The 16,300-nt window shown below is 48.7% G+C and overlaps 1 protein-coding gene across 2 annotated transcripts in view; it reads left to right on the top strand.

The window, feature by feature from the left end:
• c2cd2l (c2cd2 like) overlaps nt 1-16,300 on the top strand; it is a 137,987-nt gene that overhangs the window by 106,275 nt on the left and 15,412 nt on the right. For both annotated transcript variants that reach the window (XM_085967844.1, XM_085967843.1), the window contains exons 8-10: nt 7,368-7,432; nt 9,465-9,592; nt 11,209-11,380. In XM_085967844.1, coding sequence (XP_085823970.1) covers nt 7,368-7,432; nt 9,465-9,592; nt 11,209-11,380 — 365 coding nt within the window. The remainder of the gene's footprint in view (nt 1-7,367; nt 7,433-9,464; nt 9,593-11,208; nt 11,381-16,300) is intronic.

The raw sequence follows: 16,300 nt of genomic DNA, 5'->3' as shown, positions 1-16,300 counted from the left end.
TAATTCCAGGGAGTTAGGAAGATGGGAATTGCCAGATGAGAAAAGACCAAGGTCCATCTAGTTCGCCTTCTACCATTCTGGTACATAAGAACATAAGAAATAATTGCAGGAGTCGGCCATTCAATAAGATCATGGCTGATCTTCAACCTCAACTGCACCTTCCCGCACTATCCCCATATCCCTTGGTAGTTCACATAATGCAATGATAATGGAGTTGTTGACTGATCACAGCAATCGATCTCTATCAATGAGTCTACAACAGACCCGGACATGAGGCGAGGAAAACCCCCAGTGGTGGAGAGCTTTGGGAACCATAGGGCCAAAGCCACCTTTTTCCTCCCAAGCATTGCTACACTCACCACACGTCACGTCTCAAATTATTGATATAACGCATCCCAATGTTGTGCTGGGTTTGCAGCTTGGCACCATGGGCTATTCTGGAAATAATGTAACACTGAACCGATGGTGTCTGATGTCAGTTCTGTGGCGCTGCCTCCCATAGACCCTGCCAGCTGTAGCCCTCTGAAGCCCCGTTTATGCAGATATAAGACCCAGTACAGGAAACTCTTTATTATCCAGCACCGACGGGACCAGCGTGGTGCCGGTTGATCAAAAAGTCCGGATTACAGAGAGGTATAGTAAAAGGTACGAGAGCCCCGTACACAGCAACAGATCCAGGCTTCCCTATTGCTTAGCAACAGGTGCAGGAACCCCGGTCACAAGATCCAGGCGTCCCTGTTGCTTAGCAACAGGTGCAGGAACCCCGGTTACACAGCCACAGATCCAGGAACGGCCACTGATATGAAGTAAAACTTACCTGAACCTACTCCTGAATTTTGTCGGTTAACAGAGATTTCCGGTTACAGGAAACTTTTTTTTATCTGGCACAGACGGGACCGACGTGGTGCCAGTTCATCAAAAATTCCGGATAACCGAAAACTATAGTAAAAGCTACGGAGCTGAGAGCTCCGTATAAAGCAACAAACCCTGTTGCTTAGCAACAGCTTCAGAACAATGGCCACAAGTTGCAAACGTCTCTGTAGCTTAGCAACAGCTGCAGCCACACCCTTGCACAGCAACAAATGGAGGAAGGCAAGTAATAAAAGTTACCTGAACCTACTCCTGAATTTTGCCGGTTAACCGAGATTTCCGGTTATTTAGGTGCCGGTAAATCGAAAGTTTCCTGTATTTAGACTTTTTCCAATGTTGGCACCGCTACAGTAGTGAGAAGGCCAGAGTGCCATCAAACCAGCCTGAAATCCCAAACCACAGCTGGCTTGCTCAGCATTGACTCACTACAACATGACGAGCGCTATTTAGTAGCCTTTGGCCCGATGGGAATTGAAGGCTATTTTGGGGATTTCTTAACACTGCAACAGTTTTATCAGCAGCTGCAGGCATTCCACCTCCTAACATCTGTCGCTGCATTTACCTGGAAAAGGAATGGGTGACAGTTACAATCTGCAATGGGCAAATTCAGAGAGAAACTTCTAACAGACTGATTCGTAGTGCTCTTGCTCAGCCATGTTTGACCAGTGCCCGTACTAATTATTCTGGGACTGTGGATCAGCAGCTAGTGATGGCTACTCCGAACCTTTAAAAAGGCTTTTAAAATGCCCGTATGGACATGTTCAAAATTGTTTTTTTTTTTGTGGTGTTCAGTCAGCTGAATAGCTTCTGGCGTAGAATATTTAATCGTGGCCATGAACAGGCAAACTGCAAATTACTGGCTTGCAGAGTTTGATCAAGAACCTCAGAAGCAGCAATGCGAGCCACTTCATTAGCACAGCAGAAAACAAAGTGATTCCAGACGTAGTCAAATTAGGGCTAATTTAACATGTCCTGCAACTACAGTCGATTTAAGCAAAGAAATGTCTGAACGAACCAATATTCCTCTCGCATGTAACCAGCAACAGATGCATGAATTTTAATGCACTTGGTTTAGGAAAGCTCTCTTTTAACCGGCACGCAAATAACCGGAAATCTCTTAACCGGCAAAATTCAGGTGTAGGTTCAGGTAAGTTTTACTTATTAGTGGCCGTGTAACCGGGGTTCCTGGATCTGTGGCCGTGTAACCGGGGTTCCTGCACCTGTTGCCGTGCAACAGGGACTCCTGGATCTGTGGCCGTGTACGGGGCTCTCGTACCTGGGTAAGTATACCTCTCTGTAATCCGGACTTTTTGATCAACTGGCAGCACGCCGGTCCCGTAGGTGCTGGATAAAAAAGAGTTTCCTGTACCTGCTTTTCCAAATGAATCACGTGCTCAATAAGCGGAGCACACTGCAGGTACAAATTGGACAATTCAGATCAGTTTAGATTTAGCAATGAGTCCGAGCATGGCCTGCTAGTCACACTGACGCCCCGCTCTGCCATCAGGTAAGTAGGATGCAAGCTCGCTCTGGCGATCTCTAGTCGAGCTAAGGTCTCGATCTCACCCAGACCATGAGGTGGGCTAGGTGACCAAGCAGAAGCCCTGGCCTTCCTCAAAGGCAAGACCGGTGCCTTGAAAACCCCAACGGAAGCCTGAAAGTCCCTCGGGAATGCTCCTCTTTCTCTTGGAATCAGTCGCTGACCAGTATGGGCAGGTGCCTTACCGCAGACTGACCGGACAGTCTTAGGCTGGGGAACCTGAAGGGGGGAGAAGATCAGTTTATAATGGTGGGGGGGGGGGGGGGGTTGATTTTGCTTTGTGTTCTTTCTGAGACTTGAGAATTTTGAATCATAGAATCTTACAGCACAGAAGGAGCCCATTTGGCCCATCATGCCAGTGCCGGCTCTTTGAAAGAGCTCTCCGATTAGTCCCACTCCCTGCTCTCTCCCCATAGCCCTGTAAATTTTTCCTTTCCGAGTATATATATATATATATATATATATATACAACTCCGTTTTGAAAGTTACTATTGAATCTGCTTCCACCGCCCTTTCAGGCAACGCATTGCAGATCACAACAACTCACTGCGTTTAAAACAAACTCTCCTCATCTCCCCTCTGGTTCTTTTGCCAATGACCTTAAATCTGTGTCCTCTGATTACCGACCCTCCTGCCAGTGGAAACACTTTCTCCTTACTTACTCTACCAAAACTCTTCATTTGTATTTAATATTTATATAGAGTGCGAGTCATTCTCCTGTGGTGTGGCGCATGGGGAGCGGGTGTAATTACAGTGTGTCAAGTTTAAATAGGTAGTGTCCATTATAAATGTGGTTGTAGGAATTTATCATAGAACATGGAATTGACAGAAAGTGCTTGCAGACAAAAGATTTGTTATACATATATCTGTAGAATCGCAGAATTTAACAACACAGAAAAGGGCCATTCAGCCCATCGCACCTGTGCTGGAGCTCTGATGGACTATCCATTTAGTTCCATTCGTAGAATCATAGAAATTCATGGCACAGAAGGAGGCCATTCAGCCCATCGTGTCCGTGCCGGCCCAAAAAGAGCATTCCAGCCTAATCCCACTTTCCAGCTCTTGGTCCGTAGCCTTGTGGGTTACAGCACTTCAAGTGCATGTCCAATTCTTTTTAAATGTGATGAGGGGTTTCTGCCTCTACCACTCTTTCAGGCAGTGAGTTCCAGACCCCCACCACCCTCTGGGTAAAAAAAAGTTCTCCTCAACGCCCCTCTAAACCTTCTACCAATTACTTAAAAAATTAATTTGACTCCCATATAATTTACAGTGTTTATAATGAGCCCTCAGCTGTACTTTCTCTTGTGGATTGGAGAATCTGATGTGGCAGATAGGGATCCATTCACTACATCTGCACACGCACGTGTACACGCGTATGAAAGACCGCAATGCAATGCCGAATAGTGTAAGCAGTAAACAGAAAATGCTGGAAACACCCAGCAGGTCAGGCAGCATCTGTGGAGAGAGAAACCGAGTTAACGTTTCAGGTCGATGACCCTTCGTCAGAACTGGAAAAAGTTAGAGATGTGAGAAGTAATGCTGTTAGTGACCTCTCTAGCCAGGAGGTGGTACTGCAGCACTTACAAACATTAAGGGGGAAAATTCAGTTGTTTGCGCCTCCTGTTAGCGCCTTAAGAGGGCGTTAATGGGGTGCGAAGCAACTAGCGCCCGGGCACGACGATGTTTGCACCGCTCGCGAAATTAACTAGACATTTTGCAGCAGTGCTAAACACTACCACCACGATCTCCTGCACCAGCAAAGCATGACGTCAGTCGAGTGTGCAACGCCCCGGTAGTGCCCCGGACCGGATATTGAGTGGCACACCCTGCCTTAATGCCTGCCGCTAGCAACGACAGGTTGAGGGGAGCGTTTTGCAGTCAGGAAGGGACTGAGGCAGCGCTATTTAAAGGCGGCCGCTTCCTGCCTTTTTTTGTTGGTGACATTTTTGCACCACGCATTCTGAGAGAGAGAGAGACTTCTGGAGAGATTCAACGCTGTGTGAAGGAGTTTTGGGTACTGAGCAACACTTTGCAGGTTCATTTTGATTTGCCCTTCCTTGTATCTATTTAGAAGAGACTGTGGGGGCTGCACTCTGAGCTCTTTCCCTGGGTCTCTCCATTGTTCTTTCCAGCAGATTTGATGTACAGGTCTCTCCAGGCCGAGATTCAAGGCTGCAATGAGCAGGATGTGGATGGAGACCAAAATCAACCCTCCCCTTTAAGATAAAAACAGAAAATGCTGGAGACACTCAGCAGGTCAAGCAGCATCTGTGAAGAGAGAAACAGAGTTAACATTTCAGGTCGATGACCTTTCGTCAGAGCGCCCCTTTAATAACTGGCCGGCGCCAGTGTGTCTGTGTTCCATTGCTGACTGACATCACATGAGCTTCGCCAGCGCTGTGAGTTAGCGCCTCGCTCCTCGGCCTTTGCACCTTAAGACAGATGTGAAGCACCTGATTTAGCGCTCCAATCATCTCCAGGGGCGATAAAAGCCAAGTTTGCCGTCAGAGACGATAATTAGCGCCAGGCGCTAAACTTTGCGCACGGCCGATAATGGCGCCCCAAATGGGGCGATACTGAATTTTTCTCCCTAACTCTTTGAAAGAAGTGTCCCTGAATAGAAATGATTAGATAGGATTTCATGCAAAATAAACCATTCCTAATTCCATAGATCCCAACCTGCGGGCATGATTTCCTTGCTGCGTAAGCTATAGCAGAATCGTAAACAAGTTCCCTATAAATGGGCTTGCAACTTGGCACAACTAGAAGGCAAAGGAAATTCCCCTCCTTCCGGGAACTGCATTCGTGGCTGCATTGCCATTTTTGTAATGTCACCTGAAATCAGCAGTTGTTGTGGTGACTCAGATGCTCACCGGGAAACTGCTCACCGCGACCCAGGTGTACATTTCTGAGGCTGCAGATTTACAGGGTTTATGTGGGGGATCTGATGATTTGAGGGTCAAACAATGGAACGAAGGTCACACAAGGTCGGGATCCAAAAAAGATTAATCAAATCATAAACAAATCCACGTTTCATCTGAAGTCAACCTTTTTGGCATGGGGAAGCAGCCTGCTCACGAGCCTCTGCCAATGCCACTCTGTAAGTGACCACTGGGCAGAGTAGGGGCCCGGCCTGAGGGGATTAAGCCTCTGGGTTTTCCTCCCATCCAGTGGCGGAAGTCTCGACCTCTGCCTGGCAACTCAGCCAAGTTTGGGAATCCATCGTGCAGAATAGTGCGAGTGGGGAACCACGTCCTCACTCTTGGTGGCACAGGGTACTGGCCCTGGTTGAGCTACCAAACTGTCAACTATCAACCTGACATTCCTGACCAAAAGTGTCCAGAACTGGATTTTTGGTACTTTGCTCAGCACCGTTACACAATTCTAACTTCTGACAATCAATTTAAGTTCGGGGACTTGTAGCGGCTTTTTGACTTGGCACCGCGGGCTTCTGGGGAAAGAACGCATAACTCGAGGCTGGCAGAGTTCGATGTGGTTTATTCCTGCGCTGTTTCACATGGACCCCACAGGTTATTCCATCTGGGCCTCCAGTTTTTGCAGGGATAAATCTTAGCGGTTTAACATCGTCACTGTTGGCATCTCTAACCCAGTCAGCGATCCGACACCAGTAAACCACAGAGTGATTAAGTTGCTCAGTAGGAAGTGTGCAGGAATGGCGGTCGCGCTTGGGTCCAAAACTGGGTTGTGTCCGGAGAGGGTGTTTCAAGCCGATAAGCAGCAGGGTGGTTAGTAATGGTGGTTAGAGGCTGGTCACCAGTCAAACAACCTGACGTGAGGGACTAAGAGTATCACGGGACAAGTGCGATGAACTGTATTGACTTCACTGCGATGTTACCTATTGCGCCAATATCCTACAATAAGTCCGATGACAACACACTTATCTGAAGGAGTGATTCCGCGATTCCAGAACTCCATAACAGGCAGAAAATCCCAGGCTGTGCACACTGCGATTTCCCGAAACTCACTGCCTACGAGAGGAATTCCCGCTGCAATTGCTGGATCTCGGAGTCACCTGGAATATTCCACCTCTGTCTGGCTGGTGAACAATCTCTCCTGCGTCCTGGCCAGCTAATATTTCCACTACACCTGCAAAAAGGAGTGACGTCAGCTGCCAACTACCTATTTCCTTAAACATAGAAGATAGGAGCAGGAGTAGGCCATTCGGCCCCTCGAGCCTGCTCCGCCATTTAATGAGATCATAGCTGATCATCCAAATTCAGTACCCTGTCCCTGCTTTCTCCCCATATCCCTTGATCCCCTTAACCTTAAGAAATATATCTAACTCCTTCTTGAATATATTTAATGAATTGGCCTCAACTGTCTTCTGTGGTAGAGAATTCCACAGGTTCACCACTCTCTGGGTGAAGAAATTCCTCCTCATCTCAGTCCTAAATGGCTTACCCCTAATCCTTAGACTGTGACCCCTGGTTCTGGACTCCCCCCGCCATCGGGAAGAGCCTTCTTGCATCTAGTCTGTCTAGTCCTGTTAGAATTTTATAAGTTTCAATGAGATCCCCTCTCATTCTTCTAAACTCCAGTGAGTATAAGCCCAATCTCTCCTCATACGTCATTCCTGAGATCCCAGGTATCAGTCGCACTAAATATAAAATCGTACAGCACGGCAGGGGGCAATTCAGCCCATCATGCCTGTGCCGGCTCTTTGAAAGAGTTATCCAATTAGTCCCACTCCCCTAGCTCTCTCCCCATAGCCCTGCAATGGTTGTTCTGGTATTAAGATTCCTGACTGGTATATCAAGGTTCAGATCACCGACCTGAAACGTTAACTCTGTTTCTCTCTCCACAGACGCCGCCTGACCTGCTGAGTATTTCCAGCATTTTCTGTTTTGATTTCAGATTTCCAGCATCCGCAGTATTTTGATTCTGTATCTCCTGAGTAATGTGAGTTTCCCCCTGATGTGTCTGTGTTCTTTGCTAGTGAGCTGGGAGCAAGAAGCAAAGAGATGAAAGTGAAAATCGTGGAAAAGTCGGAGCGAAGCGAAAGTAAGTGTCAGCTCGAAGCAAGAAGGTCCTCGTTAACAACACGGCTAGAAACCCCATGTTCATTAGACTAATTGGGAAAGAAAGACTTGCATTGCTATAGCGCCTTTCCCTACCTCAGGACGTCCCAAAGCGCTTTACAGCCAATGAAGTACTTTTGAAGTGTAGTCACTGTTGTAATGTAGGAAATGCGCACAGCAAGCTCCCACAAACAGCAATGTGATAATGACCAGATAATCTTTCTTTTTACTGATGTCGTTTGAGGGATACTGGCCAGGACACCGGGGAGAATCCCCTGCTCCTCTTCGAATCGTGCCTTGAGATTTTTTAACTTCGGCTTGAGAGGGCAGACGGGACCTCGGTTTAACGTCTCATCCAAAAGACAGTGCAGCGCTCCCTCGGTACCGGAGGGTCAGCCTAGATTGTGTGCTCAAGCCTCTGGAGTGGAACTTGAACCCACAACCTACTGACTCAGAGGCGAAAGTTTTATAATCAAGTAGATTATGACACATTGAACATGCATAATTTAACGTGAAAATGTTGAGAATCCAGCACCAGTGTTGCATAAACAGAAGCTGTGTCAGAATTGGGCGTCTTGTAACAATATTGGGGCATAATTGGACACTAACTTCGCACTCTTGCTCACCGCTGCTCCCTCACGTTTCTTCAGTGAGATTGAGTGATACCCGTAACCCAGGGATATGCTTCCCAATTGCAATCATCCTCGGCCGTCCTGATGAGTTCTGCACAATCCCACTTCCACCTAATCGGACATGTGCAGCAATCCAGATATCTGGAGCTGAATTTGCAGCTGATTCATTAATGAAACGTGAATTTTCCTTGTGCACATTAATTGAATGTAAACTGACAGTGTTGAGTCTTTAATACCACTTTTTGATGGTTGACAGGACTAGTGAGGGAATTCTTAAGGGGTGGGCTCGTTCCTACTCTCTTTCCATTGGTGGCCGTGCCTTCAGCTGCCTCAGTCCTAAGCTGTGGAATCCCCTCCCGAAACCTCGCCCCCCTCTCTCCCTCTCCCTCCTCCTTCCACCTCCGTAACATCGCCCGTCTCCGCCCCTTGCCTCAGCTCATCCACTGCTGAAACCCTCATCCATGCCTTTGTTACCTCTAGACTTGACTATTCCAACGCACTCCTGGCTGGCCTCCCACATTCCACCCTATGTAAACTTGAGGTCGTCCAAAACTCGGCTGCCCGTGTCCTAACTCGCACCAAGTCTCGTTCGCCCATCACCCCTGTGCTCGCTGACCTACATTGGCTCCCGGTTAAGCAGCGCCTCAATTTCAAAATTCTCATCCTTGTTTTCAAATCCCTCCATGGCCTCGCCCCTCCCTATCTCTGTAATCTCCTTCAGCCCCACAACCTCCCCGAGATATCTGTGCTCCTCTAATTCTGCCCTCTTGAGCATCCCTGATTATAATCGCTCAACCTTTGGTGGCCGTGCCTTCTGTTGCCCAGGCCCTAAGCTCTGGAATTCCCTGCCTAAACCTCTCCGCCTCGCTGCCTCTCTCTCCTCCTTTTAAGACGCTCCTTAAAACCTATCTCTTTGTCCAAGCTTTTGGTCACCTGCCCTAATATCTCCTTATGTGGCTCAGTGTCAAATTTTGTTCGGTAATGCTCCTGTGAAGCGCCTCGGGACGTTTTACTACGTTAATGGCGCTATATAAATACAAGTTGTTGTTTCACAGAAGATGGATTCTTCCCGGTGTAAGAAAATCACAGGAATGCCACTGACACTAAAAAGTGACTAAGAGCTGGTTGGCGCAATGGCACAGTGGGTTGATGGATTGATGGACTGTGCCATGCGGTGATGAGGCATGAATTTATGCCCATGAATTTGCATTATGTCGATGTCGCGATCTTGGCTGGGTCATCAGCGGGAGAGGCAGAACAGGAGCCAGCTGTTGTCCTGTAGGGGTGCGTGAGGAACCCGGGCCTGCTCTTGGCATGGGTGGTGGGTGGGTAGCAGAAATAGAATATAAATAGGAATCACCTAGCCTGTTCATTCTTTTGCAGGCATGTTATTGGGGCAGAGCGTGATCCCACTGGATTTATCTCGGAGATCATCTTCTGGATGCCAGAACTTTCCATTAGCAGTCGCTCCAGGGCTGTCAAACACTTCCACTGGATCAGTCTCACTGGAGGTAAGCTAACTGTCCTGCCTGTAGCTTTTTCATTTAACTTTATTTTCCCCATTTCTGGTCCCTTTTAGACTAGGATGACCATACATCCCATTTAGGACTGAAATGAGGAGGAATTTCTTCACCCAGAGAGTGGTGAACCTGTGGAATTCTCTGCCACAGAGGGTGGTGGAGGCCAGTTCATTAAATATATTCAAGAAGGAGTTGGATATATTTCTTGAGGCTAAAGGGATCAAGGGATATGGGGAGAAGGCAGGGACAGGGTACTGAGTTTGGATGATCAGCCATGATCTCATTGAATGGCGGAGCAGGCTCGAAGGGCCGAATGGCCTACTCCTGCTCCTATCTTCTATGTTTCTATGTTTTCGGGGGACAGTCTCCGGATGAGGTACTGTGTCCCCGGACAAATAATGTCCCCGGAAGAGTCGCCGGTTCACGAAACCCATCCCCGAATAGACTAGAGCTGTAGTCGTTGGAATAAATGCACATCACACCGTTAGACATAATCAGTTTCAGGTCAATGAACTGAACAGTGTTATTATATTATTTATATAAACGGTGTCTGAATGCGCTTCAATAGTGTGATGTCACACCCGCGGTAATTATATGCACATTTGTTTTGCATTTGTAGTGTATATGTGCAACTGTTAAAATATAGGCTGCTAAAAAAAGGTTTTACCTCACTACGCTGCGCAACCTACATTTTTCCGTCCTGGCTACTTTGTCGTGCTCCCACCCTGTGTGTCCCCGGATTTGGTTTAGGAAATATGGTCACCCTACTTTTAGTCTCCTGTGTTGCCTCGGCCTCTGGTCTCCCTCCTTTAACCAGGAGGTGCTGGAATTCTCTGGGGGATCCAGCAGCACACTGCAGCTGAAAGATCCAAATCTTTCCCTTTCGTTTCATTTTCGGTGTGAATTCGCAAAATAGCTGAGGCAATGTATTAACGGCTCCAGACCACAAACGTCTTCCGTTTAACAGGTGCATCCTCCTCTCAGCCAGGACAAAGAAAGCGTGAGTAAGTTCAAACTAAATACAACGACAGAATGAAAGGCTTCCTGACTGTTAACTAGTGAGTAGCTAAGCCACATAGACCAGCCGAGTTTCGGGTTCAATCACCGTGTCTATCCAGAGCTCAGCTGTGATGGTGCCTATAGTTGAACTGCTTGCCACCACTCACCATCAAAAATGCCTCGTGAGCAAGATAGCAGAAGTTTGATGGTGGCCATGGAAACATGAACATAATAATTAGGAGCAGGAGTAGGCCATACTTCTGCTCCGCCATTCAATAAGATCATGGCTGATCATCGACCTCAACTCCACTTTCCCACCCGATCCCCATATCCCTTGATTCCCTTAGTATCCAAAAATCTATCGATCTCTGCCTTGAATATATTCAACGACTCAGCATCCGCAGCCCTCTGGGGCAGAGAATTCCAAAGATTCACCACCCTCTGAGTGAAGAAATTTCTCCTCATCTCAGTCCTAAATGGCAGAGCCCTTATCCTGAAACTATGTCCCCCTAAGTGATTCACTGCCTTCTGACAGGTAGGGGCTAAGGGAGGAAAATTGGAGATAGAACCATGTGGTAATAAAAACAATGGATTTTTTTTTTCTGCAGTTGGTTTATGTAGAGCCTACAGAATCCAAGACGGTCCAGTCACTGGTCCCTCTGCGAACAATTGTCACCCCTACAAAAAAGATTGAAATGGATCGAACCATAATGCCTGATGGAACTATAGTAACAACAGTAACAACTATCCAATCCCGGCCCAAGATGGACGGAAAGCTGGGTAAGACTCCTATTTCTTATTGTGCCCGTCTTGCTGATAGGATGCTGTCTCTTCCAGTTATGAATTGAACGGTTTAGTTCTGGGGATGGCTGTCCGGTCATACTTGAAAAATAAATAGAAAAATGGTGTTGTTTTTCAAACGCTGGATTTTATAGAAGGCGGCACTATGTGTGAAGTGTTCCAATCGCACAAGTGCCCATCTTTTCTTTTTGAAATGCTCAGTCTGGTTCGGACTCCTGCAGCTTGACCATAATTCCCAAACATGAGGGAGAATGATTGATGGGCTTACCTCATTGTTCTATGGTGATTGAGTGAATGTGCCTGCGTTTCCATGGTGACTGGTGGTTTTTTTTTTGGCCAATTGCAAGACAGTGGCAAAGGGGAGGGATTAAAGCATTGTGCACGAAGCCCTGGAAGTGCATAGTTGCAGTCACATGGAATTAGAAACAGTGTATGTGAGGCTCACAGCGAGAGAGAGAGAGAGAGAGAGCTGCCTGAGCACTGGCATGAATCCAGCTTGTTAATGAGTAGCTTTGTCCTTTCAGTGCCTTGCTAGCACAGTGCACAGATGCGTCTGTTGTCTTTGCAGATTCAGGTAGGGTTCTGTTGCCATATGAAATATGTGCGACAAGATTCTTCTATGGGTAGGTTAGATAAGAACACACGACATTTTAGGAGCAGGTGAAAGCCATTAAATCCAACACTTTTGTCCATTTTTGATCAAACAACCCCACTGCCAACCTTCTCACCATTTCCCTCAGTCTCTTCTCCAGAAGCCCATCTGTCAGTACTGTTCACTGGTAACTTATTGCACAAGTCGATTGCACTTTGGGTGAAAAGTTTTACTGACGATTTACTCAAACATTTTGATTTTTACCTCATGTCTTCTGACATTTGAGTCCCTTTGACAACAATAACCTGCATTTAGCACCCGAGTGTCAGCCGTGGCTCGGTGGGTAGCGCGCTCGCCTCTGAGTCAGAAGGTTGTGGGTTCAAGTCCCACTCCAGAGACTTGAGCACGTAAAGCTAGGCTGACACTCCCGTTGCAGTGCTGAGGGAGTGCTGCACTGTCGGAGGTGCCGTCTTTCGGATGAGACGTTAAACCGAGGCCCCGTCTGCTCTCTCGGGTGGACATAAAAGATCCCGTGGTGCTATTTCGAAGAAGAGCAGGGGAGATATCCCTGGTGTCCTGGACAATATTTATCCCTCAGCCAACATAACAAAAAAATAGATTATCTGGTCATTATCACATTGCTGTGGGACCTTGCTGTGCGCAAATTGGCTGCCGCGTTTCCCACATTAAAACAGTGACTACACTTCGAAAAGTACTTCATTGGCTGTAAAGCGCCTTGCGACATCTGGTAGTCGTGAAAGGCGCTATGGCCTAGAAACGGGGCGCCAGTCTCGCCAGGGCGCCAGAAGTACCGCCCCGGAAGGAGTCGTGAGCGCCCGCCGGAAATTCAGTTTGAGCGCCCCAAACGGAAGCGCGGCGCTACTCGAGGCGCCCCGCATCCGTCTTGGTGCGCTGCAACTGAAGTTCGCAGCGCAACGTGCTGCAGCACCACACGCTGCGGCACGGTGCGCTGCGGTACTGCAGGCCTTCCTCCCCTTCTTAAAGGGGAGGGGCCTGCTGCAGTGCGAGCTAAGATCGCGAGTGCCGGCAAAAGAGCCCGGCACCGAGGAGAAGTGCCGGGCTCTTGGGAGACAGCCGGCACAAAGAGCGGGAGGAGGCTCAGGAGGCCGGGGACGGCTGCGCGAAGAGGTGCTGGCAGGCGGCCAGCAAAAAAAATGGCTGCTCAGCGCCTCTACCGCCGCAGGTAGGCCCCCCTGAACCGGCCGCAAATTGCGACCGGCGTTACAGCAGGGGGCGCTACCAAATTTCGCGATCGGGGCAGTAGCGGGGCGCTGCGCACACCGATGACGTCATCGGTGGCGGCGCAGTGCTAACGCCGCCATTCGCGTCCCGCTAAATTTCGCGGGAGGCGTGGCCAGTGGCGCTAAACCCACTAAGTGCCCTCTTTGGGCGCTAACTGGTGGCGCAGCCCACCGAATTTCTAGGCCTATATAAATGCAAGTCTTGTTTTTCTTTATATAGCGCCTTTAACATAGTACAAATGTCCCAAGGCGCTTCGCAGGAGCGTAATCAAACAAAAATTGACAGAGTCGAAGAAGGAAACATTAGGACAGGTGACCCAAAGCTTGGTTTTAAGGAGCAGAGAGAGGTGGTGTATTGAACAACTCACTTGGACGCCTTTGTCGATCTTTTCACCATGGCCTCTATCTGCACTGTGGGGATTCTGTGATTCTGTGATCTTAAAAACTTGAACATTTCAAAGTCTCCATTTTTACGAGCCCAACTTCCTTAGCTTTCCGTAAAACTTCATTATTCCAAGATTTGATCGCTGCGCTTTGCTGGGCCAGAGCTAGAGGCTGTACCATTAGCCTCAGTGTCTCCAGACAAGGGGGGGTGAAGAAAGAATTACCCCAGGGTTCCTGCACATAATTGCAACCCCTGCTGCAAAGAGTGCGTGTGTAGCTGTTCGGTAAGGACAAGATCAGGATTGGCTGTGAGGCCCCTAGGGCCACGTAGCTTGCCAACACGTGCAGTAAAGGCTCACGTGTGAGGGATAGTCCCTTGGGTGAAACACTAGGGAACTGAGCACCTGTATCTGTGTCTGGCACAGATCTAGGTTGATTCTTTTGTTCCAGACATCCTCGAGTTAATGATGACAGGCACTGCAATAACCTTAGTACGATAGCAAAATACTGCAGATGTTGGAAATCCGAAATAACAATAGAAAATGCTGGAAAAACTCAGCAAGTCAGGCAACATCCGTGGAGAGAAATTTGAGTTGACGTTTCGGGTTTGACCCTTCTTCAAAACTGGAGAGAAAAGGAACTAGATCGAAGGCAGGGCTGCGATCGGACAAAAGAATAAAAGAACCAAAAGAAGTAAAAGAGATTAGAAGCTAGACGAGATGGTAATAGGCTGTGATTAGGTGTAAAGTGTACTGGCAGGGCAAAAGATAGCTGCCAGGTGTGAGAGAGAAACAAAAGGAAAGGGGGGGGGAAAGGAAAGGAGTGGAAAAATATAAGTGAAAATGAAATAGGGGCCGAGGTTATGATCTGAAATTGTTGAACTCAATATTGAGACCGGAAGGCTGCAGAGTGCCTAATCGGAAGATGAGGTGCTGTTCCTCGAGTTTACGTTGAGCTTCCGTGGAACAGTACAAGAGGCCAAGGACGGTGAGGTCCGAGTGGGAATGGAGCGGTGAATTGAAATGACAGGCGACCGGAAGCTCAGGGTCACCCTTACGGACTGAACGGAGGTGTTCCGCAAAGCGGTCACCCAATCTGCGTTTGGTCTCCCCAATGTAGAGGAGACCGCATCGTGAGCAGCGAATACAGTATACTAGATTGCGAGAAGTACAAGTAAATCGCTGTTTCACCTGGAAGGGGTGTTTGGGGCCCTGGACAGTGGGGAGGGGGGAGGTATAGGGCCTGAGCTTCATCCCCTTACGCCCCCACCTCAATGAATTTCGAGCTCGGCACGATGCTGAGCTCTTTTTCCGCCGCCTTCGTCTCCGTGCCCACTTCTTTGGCCAGGAGTCCTCCCCCCGCACAACTGACCCTTTCTCCCGCTTGCAGAATTCCCATTCTACCTGGACCCCTCCCCCTGGCCTCTTACCCTCTCTAGATCTTTTCATCGCTAACTGCCGCCGTGACATCGGCCATCTCCATTTCTCTGCTCCCCTCACTCACTCCAACCTCCCTCCCTCTGAACTTGCAGCACTCCATTCTCTTAGATCCAACCCTGACATTGTCATTAAACCCGCTGACAAGGGTGGTGCTGTTGTTGTTTGGCGTACTGACCTCTACCTAGCGGAAGCTGAACGCCAACTCTCCGACACCTGCTCCTACCTCCACCTGGACCATGACCCCACTACCGAACATCAAACCACCGTTTCCAAGACTGTCACTGACCTCATCTCCTCTGGAGATCTTCCCCCCGCTGCCACCAACCTCATAGTTCCCCAACCCCGCACAGCCCGCTTCTACCTCCTTCCCAAGATCCACAAACAGGACTGCCCTGGTAGACCCATCGTTTCAGCCTGTTCTTGCCCCACGGAACTTATCTCTTCCTATCTTGACTCTATCTTTTCTCCCCTTGTCCAGTCTCTTCCCACCTACATCCGCGACTCTTCGGACGCCCTCCGCCACTTTAACAGTTTCCAGTTTCCTGGCCCCAACCGCTTCCTTTTCACCATGGACGTACAATCCCTCTACACCTCCATCCCCCACCCGGATGGCCTGAGGGCACTCCGCTTCTTCCTTGAACAGAGGCTCGTCCAGTCCCCATCCACCACCACCCTCCTCCGCTTGGCTGAACTTGTTCTCACATTGAACAACTTCTCCTTTAACTCCACTCATTTCCTCCAAATCAAAGGTGTTGCCATGGGTACCCGCATGGGTCCTAGCTATGCCTGCCTTTTCGTGGGCTATGTGGAACAATCTTTGTTCCAGTCCTACTCGGGTCCCCTCCCTCACCTCTTTTTCCGATACATTGATGACTGTATCGGTGCCGTTTCCTGCTCTCGCCCCGAACTTGACAATTTCATTCACTTTGCCTCCAATTTCCACCCTTCCCTCACCTTCACATGGTCCATCTCTGACTCTTCCCTTCCCTTCCTCGACTTCTCCGTCTCCATCTCTGGGGATAGGTTATCGACCAATATTTACTACAAGCCCACTGACTCCCACAGCTACCTGGACTACACTTCCTCCCACCCCGCTTCCTGTAAGGACTCTATTCCATTCTCCCAGTTTCTCCGCCTCCGCCGTATCTGCTCCGACGATGCCACCTTCCACACCAGTGCTTCAGACATGTCTTCCTTTTTCCGCAACCGAGGATTCCCCTCT

The sequence above is a fragment of the Somniosus microcephalus genome, chromosome 26 (genome assembly GCF_052327205.1).
Source record: "Somniosus microcephalus isolate GS21.2 chromosome 26, FLI_Smic_1.0, whole genome shotgun sequence".
Classification (NCBI taxonomy): Eukaryota; Metazoa; Chordata; class Chondrichthyes; order Squaliformes; family Somniosidae; genus Somniosus; species Somniosus microcephalus.
This window is presented reverse-complemented; position numbering and strand designations above follow the sequence as displayed.